The 18,897-nt window shown below is 33.4% G+C and overlaps 2 protein-coding genes across 4 annotated transcripts in view; both read left to right on the top strand.

The window, feature by feature from the left end:
• Positions 1-7,521, top strand: part of LOC127838218 (P2R1A-PPP2R2A-interacting phosphatase regulator 1-like) — a 278,300-nt gene extending 270,779 nt beyond the window's left edge. The window contains exon 11 of one of the 3 annotated variants that reach the window (XR_008029731.1): positions 6,595-7,521. The gene's annotated coding sequence lies outside the window, so the exon portion shown is untranslated. Of the gene's footprint in view, positions 1-2,771; positions 3,861-5,102; positions 5,427-6,594 lie in introns of those variants that run through there. The other 2 variants (XR_008029732.1, XR_008029733.1) reach the window with 2 other exon arrangements.
• A 1,862-nt stretch (positions 7,522-9,383) lies between these two features.
• Positions 9,384-15,038, top strand: LOC127838216 (uncharacterized). The gene is made up of 7 exons (XM_052365809.1): positions 9,384-9,600; positions 11,246-11,705; positions 11,899-11,960; positions 12,320-12,404; positions 13,087-13,307; positions 13,667-13,771; positions 14,103-15,038. Exons 1-7 carry the CDS (start codon positions 9,421-9,423, stop codon positions 14,322-14,324), a joined length of 1,335 nt encoding a protein of 444 aa, XP_052221769.1. The 5' UTR covers positions 9,384-9,420; the 3' UTR covers positions 14,325-15,038.
• Positions 15,039-18,897: the final 3,859 nt, after the last annotated feature.

Below are 18,897 nucleotides of genomic sequence, written 5' to 3'. Positions count from 1 at the left end.
AATATTAAATGCTGTCATGCATTCTCTTGAAATTGAATTTTTAATAAAATGCGTCTTAAATACAACATGCTACATTATGATCCTCCCACTTTGTTTATATGAAGTCCTGGGCCTTTGTTCACAAAGCTCCTTATGTAAATATTAACTGAAGTTATACATAAATTTCAGAATAAATTGAGTATAAGAAATCAAATGCTTTGTGCTTACAAAAGGTTAAAATATTAATTTGTTCAAAACCTATTGATGTAAAAATACCAAAATGTGACGTAGCCAGAGGTTATCCCAAACAAGCTTTTTGAATGTAGGACCTGGTGTTAGGGAGCTCCTGTTTAATTACACCCCTGTAACCATTTGTATTGAAACAAGCTAAATGATTTCAGATTCAGAGACGTCCGATGTAACTGAGTCAACCGACATGTCCGAAGTGGGCGACACGTCACATGGCATGCTACTCACCACCTCTCAGAGCCCCAGACATATCATGGGCTTCACACCAGTGAAGTCTACCCACTTGTGACTGCTGATGTGCTAGACACTTATTATGTACAGTGGGTTAGACACAATGGACAGCCAATTGAAAGAAAAAATGTGCTAGGAAATCATTCGATGTTATGTGAGGGCTTTTAAACAAGCTTAAATTGCTAGCCTCTTGCAAGAACCAATTTGCTGGACACTTCTGAATCCATTGTGCTAGCCCCTCATTGGCCCCGATGTGCTAGCCCTTTATGGTAGACAGCCTGCTAGCCCAGTTTGACGGACAGTGTGTGTGCTAGCTCCATTCTAGAGAAAGCTAACTAGCCCCATTTTACAAACAGCTTATTAGCCCCATTTCACAACCGATGTGCTAGACATTAATCGCCATGTGCGAGCCGCTCATTGCTTGGTACATAGGACACCCAGTGGGCTAGCAGTTAATAAGAAACAGTCTACTACATATACTTAATACCTACCCCACCTCTTATTCAAGTAGGGCATATGTCAGTCACAGGTACTTGAGAACTTAATATGCATTTAGTACCGTTCTTAATTTAGCTAAATGTGTCTTGTTAATGCGTGTATAGTTTAAGTGATTGCGGATTGATTGCTGGTGTGTGGTCTAAATACTATTAAAGACATTGAAAAGTCTTGATAAACAGATACCTTACAAGCGAAGGTGTGATGGCCAGTAATTATGCCTAATGTGCAAGCGATAAGGACTCGAAATAATAAATAGTTTTAAAGCCATTGTCAATGCTAATCAAGCTAGCATCTCAACAACTCAAGTGTATTGGCCTTATATGTAACCCTATCATAAGGTCACGTTAGCCCTGTCTATGTTCAAGTCATATCTGGTCTCATGGTCTGGTAATCTATGTACTGGCAACTCAAGACATTATATAGGGCACTAGACGTGTTCAGGAGTCAGGCCGGCCAATTATCTAGGACCAAATGTGTCGCGTTCTGAGAAAACGGTGCATAATGCATGTGCGTAAAGTGTTGTCACAGATTAGCCTGTGTGGACTGACGGACTGACGACACTTTCTGCCTAAACTAGATTTTTGCTAAGAAGAGACTTTCTTTAAACAGAAAATATCATAACAGCAGAAAGTGTTGTCCATGATTAGCCTGTGCGGACTGCACAGGCTAATCTGGGATGACACTTTACGCACATGCATTATGCCCAGTTTTCTCAGAATGCGACTCATATTCACCCACTAATAAGGATTACAGGTCACCGTGATGTAGTGGATATGGTGTCTGCCTAGCGACCAGGAGGTCACGGGTTTTATCCCCACTGTAGGAGCATTCTTTAGTTCTCCCCCAGAGACACAAAGTACTGGTTCTAGGCCCAGGAAATGGACTTGAGAACGTTTCAAATAAGCCTTAGGCTTTCTATGCAATGGGGCTAAAATAAATAGGTTTAAACTAAATAAAGTTTATACTTAGACAAACAAAATTACACTTCAGAATTTCAATATATACAGGCTGGAAATGTTGCTATATTGTTAACAAACTGTTCTTGATCAATCCTGATGTCATTATAGTTGTGTCATGCTAGACTTAAATTTCAAGTAGTTATAGAACATTACTGTTTTAAGTATGTTCTTCATTTAAAGACTTAACCCTTTACCACTCAAATACATAGTTTTACTCATTTGTAGTCCTTTAGAAAATTTAATTTAATTAAATACATTTATTACTTAATTCAATTTTTTAAGGCTTCATTTCCAACCCTTAGATACTGATGAGCAGCAAACAGCATAAAACCTGAACAGACTGCAAATTACTTGCAGGCTGTTCTGTTTTTATGCTGTTTGCACTTAGACATTTTCACTTTGCTTCTGAGTTGGAAAGGATTAATTGAATCCAGAATTTTGTATTGTACTGCCATTTGCTGAAAATGATGTAATTGCTTACCTAAATGACACAAAAATGGCAGGATTTTGGGGGTATTGATCTGTTTCTTATGCATATGAATGCTTAATGTCTGTCAATTGTTAAATGTGGTGTTGAATTTGCTATTATGAATGTTGCTGATATGTTCATTTGTTAATTTATAATATCATTCATCTAAGTAATTATCAAAATATTATGTTTTGTTGCGTACTCTGCATCTTCATTAATTTGAAATTTGATGAATTGCATCAATTGATAAAATGCATCCTTCCATTTTGAAATATTATTTATTTTAAAGTTGCTTTGCAAACGACATATGAATGGATGACTTTTTATCCAGGATATAAGTTGGAAATGAAGATTCTGAATCATAATGTAAATCCACAGTCTTTTAGGTTATATACCCAGTTACGTTATTGCTTATTACAACCTACTAAATTAAAATAACAAATCATGTTATTTTGATTTTCTGCAAATGCAATTTCTGCCTTGTATTATTTTATCTGAATGAAGTGACAAAATATGCTTAAATGAATGCACATAAGAAATTGTATTTACAATCTACAACATTAAGTAATTACTCAGATTGAAAGTTCATAGAACGGATACAAAGTGAAAGACTTTCTGTTGTTGTGTTTTCGGAATGGAAAGGCTTGTTATCATGTTACTCATGTGTGATTTTGGCCAGTAATTGACATCACAAGTTTTGCATACTCTTCCTTTTGCTGCAGTATGATTTAAATCAAATTCTTAATCATTCTTTTAGTTGTTTGCTTCTTTGCCCAAATAAATTTGTTTTCAGTTGGATAATTTAAGTTTCTATGTATTATGCTGCTATTTTTATTGTTTTTGTAGTCATGAATTAGAACTTATTGATGATATATTAATTATTAATGGAATTAATTATTTTGTAAATTAGTCATAATTAATCGTATGGTGTGCTCATCATAGAAATAATATTTTACATTTTAATAAAATGAGTACTAAAGGACGTCCTTTTCTCACTTATTTTGAATGGCAATTATTAATTCAAAACCCATTTTTTTCAGTGAAAAGTTGTGGTCTCTATACTTACACTAATCATTAGAAACTAAAATCTGCATCCGGCCATAAATTTTAAGTACTTTTGCTAAGTTAATGAAACCCAATAGGGTACTTCTTTTTTCTGTGCCAAAACTCCTTTTGTATCTGTTTCAATTTTGATTGAGAAATGGTTAAGACGAGCACTTGAAATGAATATTGGAATGTTTTTATAAAAGAGCCTATGTCTAGTAGTGCTCTTTTATTCTGAATGTAATTGCTTTAATGTTAAACTGTTTTCTGGAGAAATTTTTACCAAGTATGTTCAAGGTAGTATTTTGATGCCACTATTGTACATCTAGATTTACATGTTTCATATGAATTGAAATTATAAAGTTCACAAATTGAGTGGTGTTCTGAGAAAACTGGGCATAATGCATGTGCGTGAAGTGTCATCCCAGTTCGCATAGGCTAATCAGGGACGACACTTTCCGCTTATATGACATTTTTTGTTTAAATGAAGTCTCTTCTTAGCAAAAATCCAATTTGGGCGGAAAGTGTCGTCCCTGATTAGCCTGTGCAGACTGCACAGGCTTATCTGGGACGACACTTTACGCACTAGCATTGTGCCCAGTTTTCTCAGAACACGACTGAATTAATTCTGTTTATCTGTTGCCAAATGGTTGTGATTACTTCCAAATACACTTAGCTATATCAGTTACCATTTACTATGTCATGCACAATTTTTTGTGATTTCATTTTCCTTTATCCTAATATTTGTATTACAGTGCTCATGTTTTCTCGCTAAAATTAGTTAATTATAGCCCAGGTAGAAAGTAGAAGAATGGAATGGCCATTTACAGCAATCTGTCAGTCTGTTTATGCAACATTTAGAATCGTATGTATTGTTCCTAAAGGAAGACACAGGTTGCCACATTTAACACCCATCTTCCTTCCTCAAATGTCAAGGTCACGTATTTTTATTTTTTTCATTCATCAAGCAATTTGACACAAAAACCCGACCACTTGTGACAACCATGAGGAGACAGCTTGTCGAATATATAACACATCTTCTTACCTCAAATGTAAAGGACGCACTTGGAGGACAAAGGTTTAAATTTGCCATTAAACAGCATGTATGGACTGTTACTTGTCATAAATGCAATTTTAAAATAACTCAAACCAATGACCACCATATGGAGATGGACAATTTGTGTATTGCTGATCTATCTGCCTCAAAAGTTAAGGTCACACATACAGGTCAAAAGTCAAATGTCCCATCAAAAGCTTGTTTTCAACATAAGTAGATTTCTAGGATAAGTCACATGTGGGGACATCTGTGTCCCATGACTCAAGACCTAAGGTCATTTATGATTGCCAGTCTCCCATTCAATTGATTAATGCATATAGAAGGACTAAATGGTTGTGAGAACTTAATTGGAATAATGTCGTAATTAAAAGAAATATCAGCAAAGAATACTCATACAAAATCTCACATGTGTTCTCTTTATGATTTTGCTGCCCTTCTAAAAGAAAACGTTACCAAAGATTTGTTAAGCAAACTTTTTAACGATCGGCCTATTGGAATCCAGATACCATTAATGTCATGTACTTTATTAGAAATGTTATATGTATCTTACTTGCTATGTCTTTGTTGCCATGTTAAAATTGTTATTAGTATCATTTTCCATGTTGTGTAAATTTAGGTAGTTTTGAATACTAGAATGGTAAAACCATCAGTTTGTACATATTTGATAATACTGTTATTAGTATTATTGCATCTTTTGCTTGACTATTCACACAATGTTCAAACTAGAATTCTCACCCATGTGTTGGCAACAGTATAGTGCTCTGTTTAAGGTAAATGTGCAACAATTCTACATAATTATTTTGAATGCAGGTATTCACTAGAAAATGTACACATGTGTATGGGTCATTTTTGCGGGGTTTTTGTGTGTAGGTGGGTTACATGCAGTTGTAGGGATTACATTTGAGACCAGTGGGGTCAAGGTCAGTGGGATCAATGCACATGGGGTCAAGATAGGTGGGATCAAGGTCAAGTGGGTCAAGGTCACTGGGGTCAAGGCCAGTGGGGGTCAAGATCAGTGGGTAAAGGTCAGTGTGGGGAAGATCAGTGGTTCAAAACCAGTGGGGTCCAGGTCAGTGTTACAAAAATTGAAAAATAGTGTCTGCTTGATAACTAGATTGGATGAAGGAATGTTTCGGAGGTTTTATGTGTTGGTAGCTTTCATGCAGATCTATGTTTGGATTGCATTTGGGGCCAAGGTCACTGTCACTAACAATATGTTTTCCAATCGATAACTTTAGTTTAGATTGAGGTATTGTCCAGCACAATTATTTAAATACATTTAAATTAATTGGTACATGTTAAAAGAACTAATTTTTTCGGCATATCTTGTTTTCATTTATAAGTGCTACAGCTATTCAGATTTTAATATTACCTAGTGGTCATGTAAAAAAATGTTCATTATCCTATCAAGGAAGAAAAGTGATGTAGCAAGTGCGCTGTGTTTGGACAGCTCCTGTTTTCATTTAAATGTCAAGGTAAGTTATACGTAAGAATTGAAGTGCGTATTTGTTTGGTGGTAACTTAAACAAATCAGTTTTATTTTATTTTCACATGTTTTTAAAATAATTATTGTTGAACTGTCAATTTATCCATGAATATATTCAATAGAAAGTTAAATCGTATTGCGTAACTTTTCTGAATTCAATAAGTATACATAAACATGTTGGCAGTTGAAATGAGGTATTTTATTGACACACTTCTCATATAATACTTGATAGCTGTTCTGTTTATTGTATGCCATACATTATTGAGCAAATAGTGCATGCTTTTATTCCCATCAAGTTTTGATCTAATCAAAGTTCTTTATTACTTCATTTGAATTTCTTTAAATGGATCTGTTTTGAAAATATTTACAGATAAATCTTGCATTCAGTATGACTGGCCCATGGTAATACATGTATTCATTAAAAGAGACAAAATTGACATTGTGATGTAAAAAGTTGTATACATGAGTTATTAAAAGGTGGTGTATATGGGGCATATAAGCGCCATTTTGTATGTCAGTATGTGTCCCTGATCCAACTTACACATGCACTGAAGGATTTTTGAATAACTTTGCACAAGTCTAATCTATATAGGCCTGCAAGTCATGTACAAGAGCCTTGAAGGTAAAGGACATACTTAAAGTTCAAAGGTTATTCTTTGACAGTGCTTTTCATTCTGAATTTAAGGATTTCTCAATAAAATGTCTTAAATTTTCATATGTTCTTGAATATCTTGTTAGGAGAACAAATGTTAAAATACAGCACTGATTGTGAAAACAAAACATATTTGTCAGATTAATCACCATTTGTTATTGCACTTCTTGGTTGTAAGATATTTTGTGATGAATCTGTAGAAAATGGGTATTTATTATTAAATTTCTACTACAATGCTATGTACCCCTGGCACATAATGAAAAATGCCTAAAGTAGTAACACTATGACTCTGGTAAACCTGCTGACAAATATGCTTGAAGTTGTTTATTTCCCCTACCAAAGGCGAAGTATATAGTTTTGGCGTTGACTGTCCGTCAGTCCTTCCGTCCATCTTTCCAAAACCTTTTAGGGCTATATCTCAGAAACTATATAAGATTTCAACATGAAACTTCATAAGTCTATAGATAAAAATGAGGAGATGGCGGGGGATATCAATTCAACAAATTTGTTTGAACCTAGACGTTTTAAATAGTAAACCATTGTTCTTCATAATATTGGTGAGTTTTCAGCATTTAAAAACTAATTATTTGTTTTGTTCAAATTAAATTTACACACCTCATAAATGGTAATACATTTGTATTTCATAAAAAATGATAACATTTCAGTATTGGAAAAATCCCAAACCATTTGACTACATTTACAAAGATATATTTTTTGAAAAAAAAAACACAAATAAAAATTACATACATTTTACTTTATACTGTTGATGTTGTTGATAATTGTATGATACTCCCTAGCTGGAACTAGGTGTATGTATATGTAGATGTCATGTAAATATTAGTAGCTTGTTTTCTGTAAATGTAAACAACATTGGATATTACACTATTGTACTTTGTTTATCGTCTTCATGCCTTTTGTTTTAATTTGCCAACATATATTGAAAGATAGTTTTTCTCCGAAGTTCAATAATGAATAATATTTCTAGGAAAGAGCTTTGGTATTAGGTTCACTTTCTTGTAGCTCAAACACATAAATCTGTTCACTGATTTTGGCATGTTTTGGAGTTTGTCATTAAATGCTTTAAACTGATGAATGTAAACATCTGAACTAAAAATGTCCAGTATAAAACAAGAATACAATCAAAGAAAAAAAGTTATTCCCATCTGGGCTCGAACCACTGATCCTTGGAATAAAACTCTAGCGCCAAAACCAATCAGCTGTCAATGCTACTACATTCAACGGTGTATTTTTTACTTTATATAAACAACCCACTTATGGTCACAAATTGCAACGATAACAACGGAACTCTCTAAATTATTCAATTGTTTAGCGTTTGTAACGTGTTATAATTTTTATAAATTTTTAATGATGATTATAAGTAAATGAAAATCTATTTTCAGTATGAGTCTTCATCATTAGTGTAATTTCGCTAGTTGGAGTACATCGTTCATTTACTTATTTGATCTGTGACAAAAATAATGAAAATTCTAATTTTGACTGAGATTTTTTTTTTGAAAAATGTTTTTTTATAATGAATTAACTTACAAATTTTTTATGTTAGTTATGTTCATGTTTTCAGACATTTTTAACTGTCACCCATGTATTTCATCCAATGCCTTTTCCTAACAGTTTGTCAAAAAGAATGATCTGTTATTTTTCATTTTTGTGATCACAAAAAGTTTCTTGCCATATGTGAGAATGCATTTCCTGATCAGAAACAGTGATGACTTATATCTGAACAGATTTCATATTACATTGTATATCTCAATGATTGTCTATGGAACATTTTAGAGCATTTGCATTATATAAGTGTTTGCATTTGTGTTATCTTGATTAGTTAGTATTGTTTTTTAATTCCTTGCCTTATGTATGACAAATTTTACTTATTTACCTTATTATATTTAAATAATGATGGACTAGTTAAAAGGGGCCTTTTCACGTTTTGGTAATTAGACAAAATTAAAAAAGATTGTTTCATATTCGCAAATGTTCCTTGTTATTGTTATATTTGTGAGGAAAACGTAATATTGAACATTTACCATGCTCTTAAATATACATTATATGCATCTTTTAACGATTTGATAACCTGAAAATGATAAACATTGCAACGCAAAATAATTGAATAATTTGGAGAGTTTTAAAATTTAAAATCGTATAGTTAAAGTCATAAGTTTGTTCTTTCTCTAATTGAAAATCAGCGGAATATAATAGATAATACATCAGCGTAATATAATGGACAATACGGGATCACTTGACATTAAATGATTTAACTATGGATGACGCATTAGATATACATTTAGACTATACTTACTTTGTTATATTGAACCTTCGATACATAAACATGCGAAATGAATTAATGACAGTTTTATTTAGATCGTTTTTGCTTTATCATATTTTGTATCGATGTAATTTAAGCGCATTATTTAGCAATTATTTGCAATTAAGGTGAAGTAATAAACAAAGAACCGAAAATAGAACAGAAATTCGCGGTTTAGTTTTTAATCAATGATGTCAAGCTAGGTGTATGTTTATAACTTGTGCACGTTGAATTGACAAGATTCAAATACAATGCAGCTGTTGCATATTGATCACTGCTAACGTACAAAAGATCCAACATTTTGCTCAATATAAGAGGCTCAACATGGGTAGCAACAGCTGTTCTAATGCCTTTGTGGTAATATCGGGTTTCCCTCGCTGAACTTTTTCCCCGTGACGGACCTAACTACAAATGGTCGAAATTTTGAATGGCCTGAGTCGAATCGGTTATTATTTAATAACGAGATGTAAAAACGTATTATGTACGCAAACATGCAACGAAAGCGGATTAAGGACCACTATAGCCATAATATTTCAATTGCATCAAGTTTCGTACCTTCTAAGTTATTTACAAGAGGGTTAACGATGAAAAAATTGTTAAAATGGATGATTGTGGTCATAGTACTTTTTGTGATTTATTCAATATATCAAAAGACAGCGGTAAGTGTGATTTCACAGTCTGCAGTGCATTTCGTTCGTATCTATTGCATATGAAGGATATTTATACAACAGACCATATATGTTGTGTATATTACGTGGATGAAAACAGAAGCCTATCAATAGCTATTAAAGGCAATTACTTTTTTGTTTTTTCAACCTTCACTGCCATTATGTTTAATAATAGAAATGAACACTGGATACTGTACTGATTCATTACATAAAATTTCACCTTTACCAGAGAAAAACATACCTCAGATGTCGTGTACGTTTTATGGTATAGGAATTCTATGGTACATGCAGATTTACCTAACTAAATTTGTATTTTTCTTATGAATGTTGTATTTAAAATCCAAGAAAAAGTCACTTATAAATCGATTTTTAATTAATCGGACTAATGGCTATACATTGTTGGATCATTATTTGTGAATAAAAAACGTCATTTAAGTTTGCTTGTGGTTTCATTTGTTATATAACCGTGTATTTTGCATTTATTTTAGCACATGCTTTATCTTGTTTCCAACGTAGTTAAATCATCGACATTTCAAATATTAGTTAATGTGTCTTTTGATTCACAGGTGGGTAGCGTGTGGCTATGATATTAATTAGTGAAAACATCATTTTGAATGATAAATAATCAAATTATAACGAAAAATTAACTTTTCTGAAAAAAAATATTTCACTATCAAATATATATATAACAAGGTATGCAACTCAAAATCAGCCCAAAACGGGGTTCATCGCTTTGAACAGCCATATCTTCATCAATTGTGCAGCGATTTTCACGATCTTGGTCTTATTCAACGCAGAAATGAATTTCCTTTCTGGAAATGTATATGTCTTGCAATATTTTTACAAATGCTGGGTCAACTTTTAAGAAATAACACGATACACAACTCGCATGACCCAGTTGACAGTGATCATGCTGTCTTTTAGACTGAAATCGTCACGGAGTAAAGGGCAACTTCCCTACAAAGTTCATGCAGTTCGATACCATAATTCAATAAAACGTATGAAAAAACATTATTACCGCTCTTATCGTTACATTCTGCATCAAGACTAACTGTCCAGCGCCGTTTGAAACCGTTGTTTACATACATTTCAACTAACTGACATTTTTAACATACGAGTGATTTCATTGGTCCAATGCGGAGGTGTGTCTTTACAACTGGAGATTTCATTCATAAAGACAGCATGATCACTGTCAACTGGGTCATGCGTGTTGTGTATCGTGTTATTTCTTAAAAGTTGACCCAGCATTTGTAAAAATATTGCAAGACATATACATTTCCAGAAAGGAAATTCATTTCTGCGTTGAATAAGACCGAGATCGTGAAAATCGCTGCACAATTGATGAAGATATGGCTGTTCAAAGCGATGCACCCCGTTTTGGGCTGATTTTGAGTTGCATACCTTGTTATATATATATTTGATAGTGAAATATTTTTTTCAGAAAAGTTAATTTTTCGTAATAATATGATTATTTATCATTCAAAATGATGTTTTCACTAATTAATATCATAGCCACACGCTAACCACCTGTGTTTTGATTGGGAAACGCAATCGAAAAGTTGACCAATACCTCTAAAATTGGCAATACAGTATGTGAAATTAATTAAACTAAATAACTACTAGTATATTTTTTCAGGTATCAAAACAAAATCACAATAACAAAGAAACTTCATGGGCAGAGAAGCAAACTATTGCAGACGACAAAGAAGAATACATTCCAAAAGATACGCTTGATAGAAGAGTGAAGGAAGAAATCAACAAAGTGTTTGAAGACTTTAAAAGAAAACAGGAAATGGAACACAAAGGGTTGAAAGCTGATAACGTCAATAATTTAAACAATGTTCCTGTAAATAACAACAAACTCACAATAGTAGACGAAGAATCCGATGACGCTAAACCAGCCAATAAAGTGGACGAAGAAATATTCGGTGATGACAGAGATGATGGAAAACCTGCGTCAGATGGCGGTAAGGACGTCGGTGATCACTTCGAGGAGATCGTAGAGGGAGCCTTTGATAGGATAAACATTGATGAAGAAAATAATGAGTTGAAAGTGGAAAGAGAAATTGAAGAACGTCTTGCAGAGGTTATTAAAGGTAAGAAATGCACAGCAACATAATTGATATCGATTTATCAATGGTGATCGATTGTTATGGACTTGTGATCGGTTTATCATATTTTAAACAGTTAAGATTTAGCAAATGATTTAACATTTTATTCTGTTTTCGCTAAAACAAGATAATATTTACATTATACATGTGTTCGCATCGTGTCCTGATAATGTTAAAGATGCAGCTAACGAAGCCGCAGATGAAGTAGACGAGGAAACAGAACAAGAAAAATTAAAGGAGGTGAGAGTGCATATTTTTAAAATTCAAAATACAACACTTTCTTTGACATGAAATTTGGAAATGACATTCTTCTGCAGGTGGACTTTTATGATGCACCTGCTACACATTTTGACAACTAAAATAAAAAGTATCTAGTACTGCAACAACCTGTATGTGTTTGGGATCCTGAAAGGTTTATACATCAAGTGTATTCGTATGTATTCGAAGTTCATGCTCAATTTAATTAAATTCATTTAAGACATATTAAAAAACGACCGGGAACTGAGCATCAAATTAACTCGTCTTCGTTAAACGATTAATTTCTTGTAATTTTATTTGAAATTTTTAATGTTAATTATGTCATGTGACTTATGTTTTAGAACCCACAACGGGATTTGGTGGAGCCAGTTATTGCAGCGGACATCTTGGAAAAGAAAGAATACAAAGTGGCAGTGGATGAAATGGGTAAGACTACAGATAAAGAGATTTCTCATGATCGCTGAATAGTAGGTTTGACACAAGACAATCGAGAGAATAAACAACAAAAGAATTTTCGCTAACATAATTAACATCTTAGAATTGCTATTAAATAGGATTTAGATATAATTAAAGGTAGATTTTGTTAAATTAGCCCCTTCCCCTTAAAAAGGCTAACATTTAATTTCTCTTATATCGTCCTAATGTATAATAATAAATAGTTAAATATAGTTGGTTTACATATTTCAACAATACATTATCGTGTCATTATAACAAAAGTAATTGGGTTACCTTTCTGATTGATTATTTGATAGACATGGACTTTTAAAGTATATTTGTATTTCACATACTAGTATTATATGACTATGAGTATAACTTAATTAACAACTTTATATGAAATGCCTAATCGCAGTTAGCAAATGTATTTTATCATGTGTGCTTAATTTATTTTGAATATATGAGTAGATTTTGTTTAAAATTCAATTAAGTGTACTATATTGAATTGAAAATACGAGTTTTACAACATTTTTTCCATATCTCGACTCGGTCCTGTAAATACCTTTTTTAAAATGGGACAATAGCGGTCATTGAAATAACACGGAAATAAATTTTAACGAAAAGTAAAAATTATGTTGTCAGACAATAAGACAAAACAACATCACATTTCCAGATCGACAACTGAATCCGGCGGAGGTACAACGCATTAATGACAATGCGGCCTTTGATGCCCGACGCCATGATGACGACCATGAGATACCTCCGTTCGTTACAGCTGTCCGTCAGACACAGATCAAGGAAGTGACGCAACTGGTGGCGTCCATCCAGCATAGTCTTCCTGGGCGTAAGATTTACGTTTACGACCTTGACCTTACCACGGAGCAAAAGAAACATGTGGGTACCTTACTTTCTGAAGTTATTTTCATATTATTTGATTTCATGAATGCTAAAAAACAACAACGTAAAACATATAATTGTTTTCATGAAAAATGTCAGGTCCTGATGTTATCATGAACTAAGATTGATATCATGAATTCGCAATTATCCATTGACATTTCTTTATGACCTATATTACGTACTATATAATAACAACGTTTGCGATAGCAGCTGTGACTGCGTTCTTATGTACTACATTGTACTTCTGCTGATGTCATACTGTGTCTATGTGTCTGTGCTTTTGTATAGATACAGATTATGTCATACTGTTGTGTGTGTTATGCATTCGGATAATGTCGTACCGTTTATGATTTCAGATGATGTCATACTGCAGTGTGCGCATGCGCCTGTTTATGAAGAAACTATTCCCGACGTATGTTTCTAATCTTGACAATCTTCACTGGAAACCACTTATTATACAGGTATGACACGTTTTTTTTCATATCGCACCTTAACGTTCCGCCAATTACATGTCTCATCGGTCTACCTGTTTGATATATAAAACATAATGATACTAGTATTTATTTTAAGTATCACACAGAGATGTACAACATTGATAAACTAAATCATATATATGTTTAATTACTTGATGAACCATATATTGAAAATAGAGCTGTGTGGCCTTAGTTTTAAAATCTTTGTTCAACTGCAGACTCACACATTGTTACAAGATGAAAATCATTAAATAAATCAAAAGCCACATAAAACGTACACATCAACGATATGTTACAGTAAAAATTGTTCTTTGGTTAGACTGCTCTTGCTGAATTTGGTCACATCATTTGGGTCAACCCGAACTTTCGACTGGGAACACAGGAGTTGGCTCCCTTGCTACACGATTCACACGAAAGAGGAATCATGGCGATAGGACAGACAGCCAGCTATACAACTTACTCTGCAACGCATCCGAAAATGTTGGAGTTTATTCCAGCTGACAAGAAAAAGTTATCGTTTCATCCACATCTTGAAATTTGAGCCCTCATCATACATAATACACCCGAGGTACATGAGCGTGTAATGAAGATGTTCACCGCATGCGCACTTGAAGAAAACTGTTTGGCGCCACCTGGATCGAAATGGCAGTGCAAGTTTGACTTTACTGGAAGAAAACCAGCGGATTGCCATAGATATGACGAATCTGCTTTGAATATTTTGTTGAAGAATTGGTTTAACTTTGACCTGTCGCAGTTTTCCAGAGGAAACAATTATTTCAGACCGTATGACATAAACTATAAACCAAAGTTAAAAATATGCCGTGATGCAAATGACATTCGGGATAACGAATTGTAAATGCTTTTCTTCTGAGTGTTATGTAATTTGTTTATTGAAATTTTTGATGCTAGGCACTTCAGTTGTCACATTTAAACGGACACGTTTGTTGTGTGTTTCCGAAATTTGTTTACATCAATGAAAACGTCTTAACGGCTTTTAAGTCGGAATTAATGGCATTGATTTAAAAACATGTTTTTTTTTCTATATTAACAATTTCGTTGACAGCTACTTTTAAGACTTTTGTTCTAAATTTCAACGGATGTTGTCGGCTCCACGATTTTATTATGCAAATTCCCTAGCATCTTGCCGATTACGGCTTTGTGTGATTTCTTTTTTAAAGGCCACATATAATATATCGCTTTAATAATAAAAACTTAATGCAATTGCCGCAGAAATATGTCCCCTGTACAGCGCGTTTTATCAACTCAACAATTAGGCACGGAATGCAAGGGGAAATTTCACCACAGTTATTTTCATTGACAATGTAAAACAGCATTACACGATGTTGAATTGCAATATTTAAAGATTTACTCGTTGCAATTTTTCAATAAGTGTCATGCATAAAAAAACTATGGAAAGGAAACATTGGACACTTATTTTAGAATGCGTGTAATCGGTTATAAACAGAATGTTGTTTTTTTAAGAAAATAAGGCAAATAAATAGAGTGGAGTATAACCGTCAATTTATGTCGTAATTGCGCAATCGGGATGCGCGATTGATATCAACATCTGGAAAGTATGTTTACTTTCATATTCACGACCGATGCTTTAAAAATGATAAAGGTTTACAGTTTAAACGGGAACGTTTCGTGAATTGTTTTTCGTATAACGTTTACGGGAAAATGTTAACTTGATATTTTAACTAAGCACGTGCATCTTTTAACGGTTTACTCATTTATTTGTTTTCGAAAACAATTTAAACATGTCATGTAGGTTCTTGTTGAGACGTGGGTTCTTTAAGAGTCGTGGCTATGGAGATAGCGTAAAAAGAACGTTCTCACATGATGTAGTCATTAAGAAAAGTTTTGATACAGTCACTTTCGTTTTGCTGATCAAAAATGCGACGAAAACAGGTCAATATTGTAATTCATCAGAACTCAATACGTTCTTATAAAATATTTTCTCTTTTATGTATTGTTAATATAGTGTTCCTCAGCAACACAAAATCGTTTATTTATGAGTATTTCCCATACTTAATCGTATGTTGATATTTTTTCACAAGAAATTTACCGCCCCTGCAATGTCAGTGTAAAGGCTTTTTATATTCTGTAAATCTTGAAATTGGAATAGCCAATCAGACGGTTCCTATACCACGTGACTTTTTAGCTCACCTGATTGCTCAGGTGAGCTTTTGTGACCGGTCTTTGTCTGTCGTCTGTCTGTCCGTCCGTCCGTCCACATTTGTTCGTAAACACTCTAGAGGCCACATTTATTGTCCGATCTTCATGAAACTTGGTCAGAAGCTTTGTCCCAATGAAATCTCGGTCGAGTTCGAAACTGGGTCGTGCCGGGTCAAAATCTAGGTCACTAGGTAAAAAAAGAAAAAAACTTGTAAACACTGTAGAAGTCACATTTCATGTCCAATCTTCATGTAACACTGTCAAAATGTTTGTCTTAATGATATATTGGTTGAGTTTAAAAGTGGTTCCGGTCCGTTAAAAAACATGGCCGCCAGTGGGCGGGGCAGTTTTCCTTATTTGGCTATAGAGAAACCTTGTAAACACTCAAGAAGTCACAATTTTTGCCCAGTCATCATGAAAGTTGGTCAAAACATTGGTTTTATTGATATCTCGGACGAGTTCGAAAATGGTCCAGATCGGTGAAAAAACATGGCCGCCAGTGGGCGGGGCATTTTTCTCTATATGTATATAGTGAAAACATGTGAACACTCTAGAAGTCACATTTTTGGCCCAATTTTCATGAAATTTGGTCAGAACATTTGTTTCCTTGATATATATATAGGTGTTTATTTCTATCCAATACGCCATAGTAGGCACATGAGGACAACATAAATTCACAATAAAATTAACAACAACGTAGGCAAAGCAAAATGCAAAAATAAATAAATAATAAAGATAATAATACACACGCACTCCCATACGCATACACCCACACTCACACACGCGCACACGAATACACCCACTCCCATACACACATGCCCACACTCACAAGTGAACTAAACATACATAAAACGTGCATGGACAACACAATAATCATGAAAACAAGCGGAGAAGCCCATTATGAGTGATAAATAATTATAATAAAAAAATACATTACAAAATAATATTATTCCCATAATTTCTGAAATGAGCTTAAAAGAGGCGATCAAGAAATAATTGCCGATCACAAGTAAACAAAACATACATAATTAGTACATAAACGGATGAGCCTTTAATAGAGGCGATCAAGATTTAATTGCCGATCACTCAGAATGAGTATATTTACGCATCATAATTTTCTGTGTACATTGGATACATGAAAACGTAAGAAAGAACAGTATTATGAACACCAGCAAAACATAGATAAGTTACTTTTCATATGAATATTTTAATTACCGGTAAACAGGATAAGCAACTTAAACAATTCGTAATGAAATATGTCAAGCTATAAATGCATGGAAGCTTTAATTTAATGTTAAGTTATACAATTCGTAATGAAATATGTCAAGCTATACATGTATAGGAGCTTTAGTTTAATGTTAAGTTAAACAATTCGTAATGAAATATGTCAGGCTATACATGTATAGGAGATTTAATTTAATGAATGACATTACTTATATAAAGGATTATTGTGTTAATTCTTAACTTTAAAACCAAGAAATGTAAAAGAAGCTAGTTTTCTTAATGTTAGTGCATTTTGTGAATTTATAAGTGCAATACATTTTTGCATGTTAGGTCGTAACCAATACTTTTTATCGATATATTTCTTTCTTAAGTCATTTAATAAAGAACATTCTAAAATAAAATGATATTCGTCATCAATTTTTTGACAATGTGTACATTTTCTTTCATTATAAGGAGTAGCAATGGGTTTATGCCAGCGGCCAGATTCAATTATTAAACGATGAGATGATACTCTGAGTTTAGAAAGAGCAATGCGATGGTTTTCATTTGAGATGCTTGTAAGGTACATTTTTAAATCATTGTTTATGTTAAGATGCCTGTAGAACAAGGCTCGACTAGATTCCGTTAATCGTGAATTCATATCTTGATAAAAACAATCCTTAATTCTTTGTTTGAATAATGACAAGAAAACTTCTTTTTGTCCTACCCCTTGGTGTATCCATACTTCTAAAAACCCTAAACTTGACAACAGTTGATGCAACGAACTAACCCAATTTTTTTAGACGGTGTTAATTCAAAGTCATGTTTCATTATGTTATATATAAGTTTAATATACTTATTTTCTTTGCTTTCTATTATTTTAAACCAGTATTTAACTATTTTAAAATATCTACTTACAATAAGCGAATGTTGCCCTAACTCACAGTAAACGAAATCATTTTGAGTTGCCCTTTTAACACCTAAGATATTTTTACAAAATTGAGTATGAAGACGTTCAATATTTTGTGCTTTATGAAAGCCCCATACTTCGCAACCGTAGTTCAAAATTGGTTTAACGAGTTTATCAAACAATTCTAATTGATGGCTTACTGTTATATTTGTAATGGTATATAAGTATTTTTTCATTTTAAAAATGGCCTTTCTTGCTTGCCCTGCTAAGGTTATTTGCGTCTGGTTAAAAGATCCACCACTCGTGAAAACGACTCCAAGATAAGATATATTACTAACAATTTCAATATTTTCATTATTATATGTAAATTGTATGTTCCTTGCAAGTGGTCCCGCTTTTCGGAACACAATTACCTTCGTTTTGTTAACATTAACTTTTAATTGCCATTTTTGACAGTAGCTGCTAAGAATTTCAAATCCACATTGTTAGGCTTGAGGTGTAACCGCAAATAGTACAATGTCATCAGCATATAAGAGAATAAATATTTGAAACATCAAAAGGTCGACCCCTTCGTACCCATTTAAGATGAATGTTTCTTCTAAATCGTTTAAAAATAGAGAAAACAGTAATGGAGATAGGCACTCACCTTGTCTTACACCCAAAAGGCAGTTAAAGTCTTTTCCAACTGTGTTATGAATTTTAATTTTGGATTTAATTGAATGATACATACTTTGTATAACATTTAGCATTTTACCTCTTACACCAAGACGAATAAGCTTACACCACAGGTTTGGTCTGACCACATAATCAAATGCTTTGCTAA

Source organism: Dreissena polymorpha, chromosome 7, assembly GCF_020536995.1.
Source record: "Dreissena polymorpha isolate Duluth1 chromosome 7, UMN_Dpol_1.0, whole genome shotgun sequence".
NCBI lineage: Eukaryota > Metazoa > Mollusca > Bivalvia > Myida > Dreissenidae > Dreissena > Dreissena polymorpha.
Note: the sequence above shows the minus strand (reverse complement) of the source record. Positions and strands in the feature narration are given on the sequence as shown.

Excerpts from the sequence above, each read along its gene's own strand:
- LOC127838216 (XM_052365809.1), top strand. The coding sequence starts at position 9,421 with ATGTACGCAAACATGCAACGAAAGCGGATTAAGGACCACTATAGCCAT. Across the intron at positions 11,706-11,898 it reads TCTTGCAGAGGTTATTAAAG|ATGCAGCTAACGAAGCCGCA; the intron begins GTAAGAAATGCA and ends ATAATGTTAAAG. Across the intron at positions 11,961-12,319 it reads AACAAGAAAAATTAAAGGAG|AACCCACAACGGGATTTGGT; the intron begins GTGAGAGTGCAT and ends CTTATGTTTTAG.